The sequence below is a fragment of the Anabrus simplex genome, chromosome 1 (assembly GCF_040414725.1).
Source record: "Anabrus simplex isolate iqAnaSimp1 chromosome 1, ASM4041472v1, whole genome shotgun sequence".
NCBI lineage: Eukaryota > Metazoa > Arthropoda > Insecta > Orthoptera > Tettigoniidae > Anabrus > Anabrus simplex.
The window spans coordinates 1,419,419,256-1,419,434,216 of record NC_090265.1 but is presented as its reverse complement, the minus strand read 5'-3'; the positions used below and the strand labels follow the sequence as shown (position 1 = coordinate 1,419,434,216).

The 14,961-nt window shown below is 40.4% G+C and overlaps 1 protein-coding gene across 1 annotated transcript in view; it reads left to right on the top strand.

The window, feature by feature from the left end:
- Positions 1 to 14,961, top strand: part of LOC136860000 (peroxidase-like) — a 93,221-nt gene that overhangs the window by 58,205 nt on the left and 20,055 nt on the right. The window contains exons 9-11 of the mRNA XM_068225846.1: positions 97 to 244; positions 6,269 to 6,425; positions 9,969 to 10,124. Of these exons, the coding sequence (XP_068081947.1) occupies positions 97 to 244; positions 6,269 to 6,425; positions 9,969 to 10,124 (461 nt within the window). The remainder of the gene's footprint in view (positions 1 to 96; positions 245 to 6,268; positions 6,426 to 9,968; positions 10,125 to 14,961) is intronic.

Here is a 14,961-nt window from a genome sequence, read left to right as displayed (position 1 = left end):
TGCACAGGGGTAATAGTAAACTTATTGGCTATAATTGTCCACGTCATTTCAGTTTCCTTTCTTACACGAGTACTAACTGATCTAAATTATTTTCAGGAGACCATTTCATGGATTTATACCAATTACGGCCGAACCCTTATGACTACAACTACCACTATGATGCAACACTGAATCCTTCCACAATAAACAGTTTCAACACGGCCGCGTTCCGGATCTTTCACAGTACCATTCAAGGAGAGATCAGGTACTGTATCTTGATTTCTGACTATCAGGATAATAATGAGTAAAAAATAAATCTGAATATTTAGATCGTCTCGATTTTGATTAAATTGGGTTGCACGACAGTTCTACTGCTACTGAAAACAACCATTTTAAGACAGGCTTTTGTAAACTTTAACCCTTACAGTAGGGGATGAAATGTTCAACATCTCCTGGTCTGCTGGTTAAGGAACCATAGTAAGGTTCTTTTATATCTGGTACGGCAAAAGTGTCAGCAATGCCCTTCCACAGGTCATTATCCCAGAGGTAATGGTAAAATTCTCCCATAATGCTTTCAGTAAGATTTAATCAACGAAGAACCACGGGAAGGCGGTTTTAATTTCTCTTCGTTATCACTATGGAGTGTCGAATCTACTACTGGCCTCCTTGGTTCTGGTGTCTGTTAAGTGTTCATCTTTGTCACTAGTCTAGTACAGTTACTTCCATTCCATCTCGAGTTCGATTTCCGTTTCTTCACTAAATATAATATTAAAGTACGAGGTAAGTGGTTGGACTGGAGTCCATTTAGTCTTAGATAAGAAAATTAAAAGAAATGTAAGTTAAATAGCATTATCGTTCATGCAAGATATGAAGGAAATGAAGAAAAAATGCTAGTGTGAGACATCGCACGGACCACAACATTTTCTTTTCCAATTACAGTCTCATAATTTCAAATAGAAACATGACAATCATAACTGAAGCAGTAGGAGTTGAGTGTAAAAAGTAGGCAGCACCCTACTTATGTTTGGGCATCAAATGAAGAATATGAGACAGTTCGTAGATCTTCCTGAAAATCACCGATCCTCTTGCTGTTAGCCAAGAAGCATGGAGATGTCAAATCTGGTCATAGCAGGTACTCAGGTCACCACTGGAGCTCAGAGAAGACCTAGCACCTGGTTGACAACTTCCTTACAAAAACTGAAGGACACTCTATTGGCTCCAACAAGAATATTAAGGTGCAAGTGCAATCCCGCTAAGTGGAGATACTTCGAGATATACGCAGACTGTGAATGTGAGTTGATACTAAAAGCAACTTCTGGTCAGAAGACACCCTGAGTAGTCGTGTACAGTCCTTAACCTGTTGTTAGCAAATGATACCGCTGTTAAAATAGCGGAATACTAGAAGACCAAAATCTAACAGTGATTTCGGACATGGAAGTAAGCACCACAATCATACAGGTTATGATTTCGCGTTCACTATGTGTCTGGTGTTAATGATCAAGATGTCCAACAAAAGTAGTTAAATTCCTCTCATATGAATCAATTGAACATAGAGACCAATTAATTTTAGAACAACTTCACAAATTACGCAATGGCCAAACTATAAGGTTTATTTGTTTACATACGAAGGGCGTACTATATTGTTTTACACTATTTTTTTTCTACCCAAATGAAGTACATTACACATCAGTAGTTACGTCCACCTTCTCAACATAATATACTTATAACTGTATGCACTTTTGCCATCTATGTGTCAGTCTCTCCAGAACTTCCTGAAACCATTCTTTCGGAATGCTGCGTACCCATGCCTCGACAGCTGTGCCCAGTTCTACAAAATCCGCAAAACTATGACCACGCAGAGGTTTCTTCATTTTCCGGAAAAGGTGATGATCACTTGGTGCCAAGTCGGGAATGTATGGTGGGTGTAGCAGCACCGTGAATCCCATTTGATAATGGCAGCGGTGGTCTCTCGGCTAGTGTGGGGCTGGGCATTGTCATGCTGCAGAGGCACACCTTTAGCCCATTTTCCTGGCCGCTTGGTTTAAATGGCACGACGTAAGCGCTTAAGGTTTGTCACATATTCTGCACTGTTAATCGTGGCCCCAAATTCCAGTCAGTCAATGAGGATGATGCCCTTTGTGTCCCAATCGCTGTCACCATTCTCTGGCCAACTGATGGCACTGTTCGACATTTCTTTGGCGGTGGACTGCCGCTATGCTTCCATTGATCTTGATCATGGCGTTGAAAACGTTCCCTACACACGTCCACACGCCTCTGATTTTCGTCTGCAGACAAGAGTCTAGGCACCCACGTGGATGACACCTTCCCCAACTGTAAGTGGCCGTGCACGATCCGCTGCAGGGTGTTTCGGCTAATTCCCGTGGCTGTCTCAATTTCCGTGAATATGATGCATTTGTTTCCTTGGATGGCCTGTTCGACCCGGGCAATGTTGGCTGGTGTTGACACTGTCACATTCTTTCCAGAACTGGTTTCCTTTTCCACCGATGTGCGCCCTGTTTTCCAACCTTCCACCCAGTTGTAAACTTTTCCGTGACGGTGCATGTTCTCCACAGACTGCCACCAAGCGCTGATGAATTTCTGCAGTGGTCACGCCTTCTTTCCATAGGAACCAAGTCATAAAGCGCTGTCCCTGACGGTTGCTTTCCATGTTGTCTGCTCCTACGCTGACAGTGTTGTTATGAAAAGGCTCTGACGAGTGCATTCATTGGCCCCTGTGTGTGTGTGATGCTACCAAACGGTGGAAGAAGTCACTAGTTACACGTCACCACCTTCAAAAGTGAAATGTGAACCATAACCGGACGTACAAAAAATAAACTGTAAAACAATATAGTACGCACCTCGTACTTTTAGTGACACTCAAAGTAGACTACATTTTAATATCAACACGTATTACTATAAGGGATAATCAGCTAATAATGTAATTGAATTGGCATATACATGCAAACATATAAGTTTAAATGGTCTGAATAATGTGCTTAAACAGAAAAGGAATTAAATCAGTGGAGAAATGGCATGGAATGACATTAGTAGTTGAATAATTTTTACGGTGCTTTTAAAGGTAGAAAATATCATGATATGAACACAAAGTTGGAATTTAAGAGGACAAATTGGGGTAATATTCATTTATGGGAAGAAATTAGAAACTGGAATTGTTTATCAAACGAAATGTTCGATAAATTTCCAATTTTCTTGGAATCATTTAAAAATGTAGATAAACAAATTTCCACCTGTGCGACAGACCTAAATGCAGATCAGAGATGACTGATTGATTGTTGGCACTCAGGAAAATGAAATGAGTTATTCTAAAATATAAAATAATATTAAAGTGTGTTATGACATTAAAGAACATTTTAATTAGAATATCAAAATAGCTCGATTAATAATGCTGTCAAGCTCCCACCTTTCATATCTTGTTTCTTCAAAGACTTGGTAAAAAACATTTTGAGAATTAAGAGTTTCTACTATATATAGTCACAAACGGGAGTTAGACAAGGTGATGGAATTTCTTGCATTCTCTTCAATTGTGTTCCAGAGAAGATTATCAGGGAATGGACTGCCACATTACCTCCAGGGAGTGGACTGAAAATTGGCTATAAGGAAGATAATCTCAGTGCACCTTGCCTGACCTTTGCCGACGACCTTAACTTATGAGCCAACAACATAGAAGAAGCTACTCACCAGCTACAGAGTCTCTATACCATAGCAGCTAAAACCGGCTTGAGGGTCAATATAAAGAAAACTGAGTTCATGACTAACATAAAGGGAGTCCCACCTACGATGCCATTGGAAAGCACCACCATTCGTAAGGTTTCTGCAGCGAAGTACCTAGGGGAGTGGATTTCAGCAACCGAGAATGAGACATTAGCAATAGACACCAGTTGCACCAAGTTGGAAAGGATCTACCATACTTGTAAGAGCATCTATACATCCAAGTACCTCTCTAAGAACCTTAAACCCCAACATTACAATTCAGTAGTAAGACCGTCCGTACTGTACGCCTCTGAGTGTCTTCTGATGAACAGAAACAGTTCCACTGAAGAAGCTAGAGCTCAAGGAACGAAAAATACTAAGGATGATTTTAGGACCAATAAGAGAAGAGAATTGTACTTACAGCATAAGGCACAACGATGAGATCTATGACCATCAGGAAGACATAGGCCCTAGTTACATCCATGAGGAAGAGGCGATTGACTTTCTATGGACATTTGACTTGTATGAGTACTTAGACTTACCAGCAAGATCTTTACCACTACAGGCAGAGGGAAAGCGTCCAAAAATAAATGGATCACCACAGTGAAGTCCGACTTAGAACAGCTGGGGATTTCAGAACAAACCATACAGGATCGTGTATTATTCCGGCAGTTGACGTTGCAAGGTGTCTTTCCAGAGTCTCTCATCAGCAGACAGAGTACAGGCACCACCCGACCGAAGTGGACCGAGGAAAGGAAACAAGCACACAGCCAGAAGATGAAAGCTTTACGACCCCGTGGTCCTCAGTAGGCACAAACGACAACAAGAAGAAGAAGTCACCTGATGCCATTTCTTGAAGGGTACAGTATTTTAGAATATGACTCTAGGCTAAGGTCAGAGCAAAATGTATCTTTCATTGAATTCTCAGGCTCATTTGTGGCTGTGGTAGTAAGGAAGCTGCTGAGATATGAGTGGTTCTGTGTAATGATATCCAGAGCACGACTAGTACGTCTGAGTGTTATGAAAGCTGTTACGGACAGGGCAGTCATTCTAAAACAGTACTTCCTGTCTCTGTGAGGAAAGCAATGGCAAACTACCTCACTCTTCATGTTGCCTTGTGCGCCTCATATTGGCGCCGCCATCCGTTTTTGCGGTTTCCCTATAACCCCATAATCTCTGTTGGTGCTATATGAAGATTCTACTAGCCTTTTGACTGATGACCTAACAAATTATGTATGTAACTCTTGTTTCCTTCAGTATATACTTCATAGCAATATGAATATTTAATTACTTTTTAATAGCTCAGTCTGAACTGTAATTTTTACTTAGGGAAGCTAGATAGCAGGAACTTAGATTTCCTTTGAAACGTTCTGAGTTCCCATCTGCTGTCCAACATCAACTCAGTGTAAATAAAATTACATAGATGCGGATATTTAAAATAATAATAATTTATTTATTTATTTATTTAAACATCGAACATTACAGGCGGATGTGGGAGCACATTTTCGTGCCTGTATAACTTATATGACGCTTAGATTGCCATTTTTAAATTTTTTACGTCACCAGCCATGATGGACGTATATTATACTTTTACACGCATGAAGACACCTTCTTTTACAAGCAAACACTATGAGAATTTAAACTTGAGCTAAAAATAAACACACGATGAAGTAGGTGTAGGTTACACAAAATTAAATTATTTAGTTAACAAAGAATTTTTTTTTAATATCACCTCACATGTTCGCAACTTGCTTTGTGAAAATTATCCGTAGTCCAGTATCAAACGGATTGTATTTTCATTGTAATTCCCGAACATTGCTGGAAAACTGTCGACACAATCCATCATACCTTCAGGGAGGAGGCTTACTTACCACGAAAGCAACTGTTTCTCCTCGTTCAGGCGAAGTAGTAGAAATAGACTCGCACTCAGGTTGACACTCTAACAGGTAATACAGATTTTTTTAAAAGTTGCTTTACGTCGCACCGACACAGATAGGTCTTTTGGCGACGATGAGATAGGAAAGGACTAGGAGTGGGCTGCCGACAGTGGGGATCGCACCCCACTATCTCCCGAATGCAAGCTTAGAGCTGCGCGCCCCTAACCGCGCGGCCAACTCGCTCAGTATTCAACAATTTAACAGTAGCGTTACGTGTTTGAAATTAATCAAATGAAGGCGCAAGATGACACCTTGCTTTAGATAAGTTCATCACAATATCAATTGGGACTGGGAATAATATTCCTATAGATTATGATGTACAAGTTCTGAAGGCTTTGTTAGCAAAGTCCCAAAAATTAAATCATATTTGCTAGTCATGCTACAGAAAAGGCAGTCAAATTGTTTCTAACAATACATCAATTGCTAAAGCTGATGCTCGATGAAAAAAGCACATCTGTTATTAATTAAGTATTGGTTAATAAATCACTGTTCATTTCTGTGAAGAAAAGAAAGAGACATAAGGGAGGTCGTGTCAGGGGAGGTGAGTGCTATATGTAAAGATATAAAGAAAAATATTATGCGGAAGATAATGTTACGTAGCACAAAAGAACATAATTTATTTGTCATCTCAAATGTCGTAGGTTTATGGACCAGGAGTACTGCCCCATGAGTAAAGAGCGCTTCAGTGATGGATTCTTCAAGCCCGCCAAGGTGCAGGATCCCGGACTGTTGGATGGTATGTTACGAGGTCTAGCACATCAGCCCAGTCAGACTCTGGACACCTTTTTCACAGAGGAGGTAAGTTACTGATAATGATAAACAAGGAGATTATACTGTATTGTCTAAAGAGAGGGAGGGGGTGAGTTTCAAATTTACAAAGAATTGAATCGATAAAGATAAAGGAGAGGCCGTGTATGATGTGATTCCTAGGTCATCCAATAATGATACCATCGAAGTATAAAAGAAAAGAAAAGCAATCGAACGGAGTGACTGCCGGAAAATATGTTCTGCGTGATAGGTATTCTCAAAATAAAGTATATAGTCAGTAGGCCTATGGATGTGAAATGTTATTACTGACATTAAATTGGTTGATTCTAAACAAACGGACACATCTTCTGGACAAAGTCAGCATACACGAGGTCGACGAGAATATTACGGGTGAAACTGAAATCTATAGCTGTAATACGCAGAGTCTTGGGAGCTTCGGTGTGCACCGGAGCCTCTTAATCATCACGAGGGTGGTCACGTTCATAGTCACGAGTTCCAAGTTATTTTCCACCACTGACGCAGTAGGTGTGATCGACGCTGAACTTTCCTCACGACGCTTGACCACCTTAATTTCGAGACTCTCCCGATAAGTAATTTGACTCTCGACTTTGGTGATTTTGGACATTCTAGAATTCTAACAAGCCACTATATTCTCTTGAATGGATTTTTGGAAATTATGAAGCTATTTATTGTTTATATGTCTCGACAATCGAGGGTAGAAATTTTTCGCTCTTCATTACGCCATAGTTTTCTGAAATGGTTCCTATTTTGATTAATTTTTCAGTGTACGTGTAGAACGCGGCGATACAATTCAACAGACACCTCACAAGACGTGCTATCACTCTGGAGGCCAGAGCTGCGCTGCACAGCGACTTTTTTTTAGCGTTGGCTTTACGTCACACCGGCACAGATAGGTCACGCGGCGACGATTGGGCACGAAAAGGCTAGGAGTGGCAAGGAAAAGGCCGCAGACTTGATTAAGGTACCTCCCTAGCATTTGCCTAGTGTGAAAATGGGAAACCACGGAAAGCCATCTTCAGGGCTGCGACAGTGGGGTCAAACTCTCCCGAATGTAAGCTCACAGCTGTGCACCACTAACCGCATGACTAACTCGCTCGGTGCGGTGATTCTAATACCTCAAGATAGTGGCACTAGTATATCACCCTATGATGACATACCGGAATCAAACTCTTGTTGTTAGATACAATGATGATTTCTCTTTAAAATGAAATATTGAACACTGTCGTTGTACGTGTTGTCTGGGAAGTATTTCGATTAGGAAACTTCCATGTCTTTGTGACGTTCACTGGCCTAAGCACGTTTCCGAAACTATAGACGTTTTCACACCAGGCAAATGCTAGGGCTGTACCTTAATTAAGGCCATGGCCGCTTTCTTCCAACTCCTAGGCCTTTCCTATCCCATCGTCTGTGTCGGTGCGATGTAAAGCCCCTAGCAAAAAGAAAAGAAACTATAGACGTGTTCTACTACAAAAATGTATTCATTAGGTACGTACCCTGATGGGGTACGGCGAGCCTCCTGAAGGGTGACGCCCACTCTTAGCCCAGGAGATGTATTGCGGTGAGTTGAGATACAGAGAGGGAGACAACGGAGCGGCCCTGGGCTATAACATGAACTGTCCTGGCATTCGGCTTAGTGAGGAAAATGGGGAACAACGGACAACTATTTTCAGGACAGCCGACGGTGGGAACAGCCTACCGTCTTCCGAATGCAGAGCTGTAAAGCCACGGTAAAAGCATGACCATTGGTAGCCGAAGCCCCTCTGCTCGATCACATATTCTACGTAATAAAGGAAGGTAGCTCGAACTGGCAATGTGAATGTGTGGAGTAGGGTAAAAGAAACATACCATATGATTAAGTTAAGCCTCTGAGGAGTGATGAGAGACTAGGTTAATGTGAGATAGAATAACAAACATGATATTAGTGAACGTTCTTCTAATTCGATAACAACTCCCTTATTCGTATCATTACATTTGTGCGCAATCAGAACAGATACTCTTGAAGTGTATTTGCAGTACTTTAAATATTATCTTGTATCCAGCTTCATAAGTTGATTTCCATGAGTAGCAATTCGCTGGTGAAAATCTACAGCTAAAGACGTTTGGCTATACAGAGAAATCAGATGATGGAGCAAAAGCAGGTTGATCTATCTTTATATAAGGGAATCTTTAGTGATTTTTCAATTACATGAAACTGTTATGTAACACATAGATTTCAACTCTTGATTTTTTGTGACTTCAGTGTAAAAGATTGTCTTCTAAAAGTAGGGTACAAGGCAGTGTTTTCATTTTCTGTATTCCTGAAAACCGTAGCAATAGCATGTTGCAATATAAGAGGAGGATAATGTTGGGTGTAGTGTATGAGTTGCCGGGATCAATCAATCAATCAATCAATCAATCAATCAATCAATCAATCAATCAATCAATCAATCAATCAATCAATCAATCAATCAATCAATCAATCAATCAATCAATCAATCAATCAATCAATCAATCAATCAATCAATCAATCACTACTGATCTGCATTTATGGCAGTCGCCCAGTTGGCAGATTCCCCATCCGCTGCCTTCCCAGCCCCTTCTTAAATGATCGCAAAGAAATTGGAAAATTATTGAACATTTCCCTCGGTAAGTTATTCCAATCCCTGACTCCCCTTCCTACAAACGAATATTTGCCCCAATTTGTCCTCTTGAATTCCAACTTTATCTTCATATTGTGATCTTTCCTACTTTTAAAGACACCACTCAAACTTATTCGTCTACTGATGTCCTCCCACGCCATCTCTCCTCTGACAGCTCGGAACATACCATTTAATCGAGCAGCTCGTCTCCTTTCTCCCAAATCTTCCCAGCCCAAACTTTGCAACATTTTTGTAACGCTACTCTTTTGTCGGAGGGATATTCGGAACAGCAAACCAACCAGTCCCCGAGCCAAGGATATTAACCATTCATGATTTAAATCTTCGACCCGGCCGGGTCTCTCTGAACCGAATTGCACTACGTTGACCATCAGCCATGGAGCCGGACATTGTCATGGTGAATTTAATCTAGTCTACGCGACCCCCGGCTCTCGTCTCTCAGCAAAGTAGCGGTCTGATTTTAAAATATAGCTATCTTACTCAAACTACGCTATAGCAACGATGAAGCCCGATGCAGTACAATAGGCTTAGGTACATACATACATACATACATACATACATACATACATACATACATACATACATACATCTTCATTATAGACTGTTATGCCATTCAGCATTCACTCTGCAAGCCTCTGTGAACTTACTAAACTCCGCCACAATCCTCTATTTGTAACTAGCCCTGTGGTCTCATTAATTCCATACCTCTTGAAATCATTAGAAAATGAGTCTATCCAGCCTCGTCTTGGTCTTCCTGTAGGCCTACCTCTCTTACCCACTATGTTACTAATGAGTAATGACTGATGAGGCTCATTTTACTGATTCATAAAAATTATTCCATAAAATGTGCTGACGTTAATAATCAAATCAAGTAGATTTAAACTACAGTGTTTGTAATGTTGCTTGTGTATTTCAGATCACCCGCTATTTATTCCGAACAAACACCAGTGTTGGACTGGACCTGGAAACTTTCGACATAGAGAGAGGCCGAGACCATGGCTTGCCTTGCTACAACAGTTTTCGATATCTTTGTAACTTGCCTGTGGCCCACAGCTTTGATACCTTTCTGGACGTCATGAGTAAAAAGGTAATAATTAGAATTTAATTTACATTTGAGTGCTTATATATATGTATATACCATGTTAAGTCCACAGCCCGAAGGCTGGTTGGATCCCCAACAGCTTCACCATCAACTGTCATACTGTACAGTACTTTAGGGCACGCTTAATTAACAGATATCGCTGTGATGTAATACAATACGTCTGCCTTTTCTTTACAATTCTGCTTTACGTCGCACCGACACAGATAGGCATTCTGGCGACGATGGGATGGGAAATGGTAGGAGCGGGGAGAAATGGACCGTGGCCTTATGCAAGGTACAGCCCCAGCGTTTGACTGGTGTTAAAATGGGAAACCACGGAAAACCATCTTCAGGGCTGCCGACAGTAGAGTTCGAACCCACTATCTCTCGAATGCAAGTTTCCATGTTTTCAACGCTCGATTCCAATGCCATAGGGCAGCAGAAAGATAACGAGTGGGGGGGGGGGGGGCAATTTATCTAGTGTTGCGTAGTGCATTTCGTGCATATCTAGGACGTGCTTTATTTTATCATAGCTTTTTGATAATTAGAATTTAATTTTCATTCGAGTGCTTATATATACATATAGGCCTAAATCAAACCAAAGCCCATGGCGCAACGGCCCCGAAGGACCATGGCCTACCAAGCGACCGCTGCTCAGCTGGAAGGCCTGCAGAGCTCGTGAAGCAGAGCACATTAACGTGATGTGAAGTTTAATTTACGACTCCCGAATATGACAATGAGACACCCTTGTCTTCTGACTCTGAGCTACAATTAAATCGGCAATGTACGTCTAATTTCTACCCTATTTCGCTCTGTTAATGCCATACACACATGTATGCGTACGTCATCATTACAGGCCGTTATGCCTTTCAGTGTTCAGTCTGCAAGCCCCTGTGAAATTACTAAACTTCTCCACAATCCTCTATCTGCAACTAGTGCTGAGGCCTCATTTACTTCTATATCTCTTGTCTTGAAATCGTTAGAAACTGAATCTAACCATCGTCGTCTTGGTCTCCTTCTACTTCGCTTACCCACCATAACAGAATCTATTATTCTCCTAAGTAAACTATCCTCCTCCATTCGCCTTACATGACACCATCACCGAAGCCAGGTTATGAGTACAGCTTCATCCATCGAGTTCATTTCTAACTTAGCCTTTATCTCATCATTCCAAATACCCTCCTGTCATTGTTCCCACCTGTTTGCACCAGCAATCATTTTCGCTACTTTATTATTATTATTATTAAAGCGTCTTTATTGTGGCGAAGTTAGGGCTCCCGGCCCTTTCTTACACTTAACCACTTCATGTATATACAATGTATATTTTACATAAAATTTAAACATATGAAATCTTTACAACCTAAAGTATAATTAAAGCAACTAAAGTATCACTAACTAAACTGAGTAAAGTATAACTAAATTATATACAGGAACACATTGCAATAAACAACCATATTCACTCTCATTCATGCATCCCATTCACACTCAAGAAAGACTGGAAGTGCTTAAAAGATGACGCTGGCAAAGGATTTTAAATTTTGTCTTAGATTTAGCTTCCCTGATGTCATTGGGGAGTTCATTCCACCAGCTCGTGGCGGAGATTGTGAACGATCTGTTGTAGGTTGCGGTTCGATGCACAGGAATTTCTAGCGTACAGCCTGACCGGGTATTGAACAGGTGCAGGGAACTAAGGTAGCGAAATCTGGTGGATAGGTAAGGAGGAGTGTTTTCAGAAAGCACTTGATACACCAAAGTAGTTGCATGGAGTCTACGTCTGTCATTCAGTCGTAACCAAGATAATTGTGTATAGAATGGGGATACATGGGCGTATGGTTGTATGTCGAATGCATACCTGATGCATGCATTTTGGGCACGTTGCAGTCTCATGCTTTGCTCGTTATTGATATCAATAAAAACTGTATCACAGTATTCGAGAATTGGAAACAAGAGTGATTGAATGAGCTTTATTTTCAAGGACCGAGGAAATATATTTTTAAACCGCTTCAGAGGATGCAGGCTTTGATATACCTTTTGGCACACTTTCATCACATGTTGCGACCAGTTCAATGTTTCGCTTATAGCCACACCAAGATTCATAACTGTTTCACAAAATGGAATAATGGTATTGTTTAGTGCTACAGGAGGAATTTCGTATTGTTTTAAGACGTGTAAGTTTTTTGAAGTACCAATGATTATTGCTTGTGTTTTAAGAGGATTAATTTTGAGATTGTTACTCAATGCAAAATTACTTATGAGACTTAAATCAGCATTAACTTTTTCTACAGCACTCTGAATTTTATCAGTTCTTGAGTGGTAGTAGATCTGCAGATCATCAGCATAAAGATGATACTTGCAATGTGTAATCGATTTGGCAACATCGTGTAAGTAAATTGCAAACAGCAATGGTCCAAGTACAGACCCTTGGGGGACACCGAGGGGTTTGTTAAGCCACTCAGATCTGCTATTATTTACTTTGACACACTGACGGCGATTTTTGAGGTACGAACTGAAAAAGGTTATTGCCGTCTTGCTGAAATTTAATGAATCCAATTTTGAAAGTAGCAGTTGAGGAACAACAGTATCAAAAGCACTAGAAAAATCAAGAAGAACCAGTACAGTCACTTGTCGAGTGTCCATTGCCTGTCGGATATCATCAGTTACTTTCAGTAGGGCAGTCGTTGTGCTGTGTCCTTTCTTGAAACCAGATTGGTAAGGGTCAAGCAATGAGAAGTTAGTCAAGTAAGTGAGGACTTGTTCGTGTACCAAGCGTTCTAGTACTTTGGAAAGGGGTGGGAGAATGGATATAGGGCGATAATCTGATGGTAAACTAGGACAATTCTTCTTAGGAATAGGAATGACGATACCGTGCTTCCACACAGTTGGGAATACTCCCTGTACAAGGCAATGATTAAATATATGCGTCAGAATAGGTAATATGGCACCAATAATATTTTTTATGAAAGATAATGGTATGTCGTCATTACCCGGAGCATCAGACTTGAGGGAGTAAATTACACGCTTCACATCGTTCGCCCCAACTTTTTTGAAAGTGAATTTTACTTGATTTACTCGGGAATGAGCATTTATGGCGTTAATATCATCAGTTAGGTCATCAACTGGTTGATGATGATGATTATTATTATTATTATTATTATTATTATCATTATTAGGATAGTTAGCATCATAGTCATTATTGTCAGTAATATCATTATTAGTGTATGCTGCTTTCGTAAAATGAGAATTTAGATCATCAAGTGGTATACTGGGTGTCTGCATGGTCAGGCTGCGACCTATACCCATCTGATGCAAATGTTTCCATATTAGTGCTGAATTTCGTCTGTTTGTTATCTCTTGAATATATTTATACTTGCTGTTACGAATTAATTTCTTAACTTGATTTCGGAGAATACGGTAATTTTCGAAATCACTAGTGCTTTCAGTTCGCCTAAATCGCCTATACCAAGCATCACGATTTGCCATGACCGACTTTATTTCATTTGTTAGCCAAGGAGACGAAGGGTGAGAAACTCGAATTTGCTTCATCGGAGCGTGTTTGTCATACAGTCCTAATATTAAAGAGTTCAGTCTGTCAACCTTATCATCAATGTCATTAGTCAGTAGAATGTCATTCCACGGCAGTTGATATGCTTCATTTCGTATTATCTCAGTATTAAAATGCTTGAAGTCTCTTCGCATTATGTACCTGGTTTTGTACTTTGGTGCCTTGAGAGAGTAACATAAGTATATGAGATCGTGGGTCGAAATACCTGGTACAGCAAGCTGTCCATGTTTTACCACTTTCTGCGGATTGTTTGTTATAATAAGGTCAATCAGTGTGTGAGACGTGTGGTTTATTCTGTGAACATGGTTAGTCGCGTCTAGTGTTAGTATATTGTAATCCATGCCATGGAATAGGTTTTGTAAGTATGTTGATTCGTTACTTGTAACTAGGAGATTAGTATTGAAGTCACCAAGAATGATTATGTTTTCGTACAGCGGAGTTAACTTCGATAATGCCACTTCTAGGTCAGATATATGTTGTATGTCCGGCGCCTTGTATACCACTCCGATCAGTAGTTTTTGATTATTAACCAAGAGTTCAACAAACATGAATTCAGGTAGAAATGGAGTCTTAGGATCTGAGGTCATAATTATTTTACTTTTTAAGTCGCTACGGCAATATATAGCGCAACCGCCCCCTACACGATTTAAACGATCTAGGCGATGTAATGTCATGTTATTCAGCTTTACGAGATCAGATTTGAGTGACTGCTGTAACCATGTCTCTGTTACACAAATACAATGCAAGTTACTGTTACTAAATAGAGCCTGTATTTCGTCAAAGTGACAAAGAAGCGATTGTGCATTGATATGGCAACACTGAAAATATTGTTGGTGGGGAGCTAACATTTCCTTAAGAATGTCTCCTGCCACAGCTGGTGAAGGGGAAGGTAAGGGTGAAGGCGGACGACAATGAAGAGGGATAGGGTCAATTCACGTCTGTTACTTCTAACTTATGAATAAGATTATCCTGAGTCCACCCAGCCAAAGTTGGTCTGAAAATAGACCGATGTAAAGATAGTTTCGTCTGGGAGCCGATTTCTTTTTTACAGAATTCTGTTGATAGTAACTGCGAACTCACTGCATTAGATTTGTAATGTCAATGTAGCATTAAAAAATGACTTTGGGTAAAATTTGTGGCAAAGGTTAGGCTCAAAATTCTAACCACTCACGCTCTTTACGCACTCGTGTGTCGCAGCACTGTGTCTTCGTTGTGAACGTTGTTAGTGTACACCTTTATTTCATTTCTATGTAAAACTTGTGAACT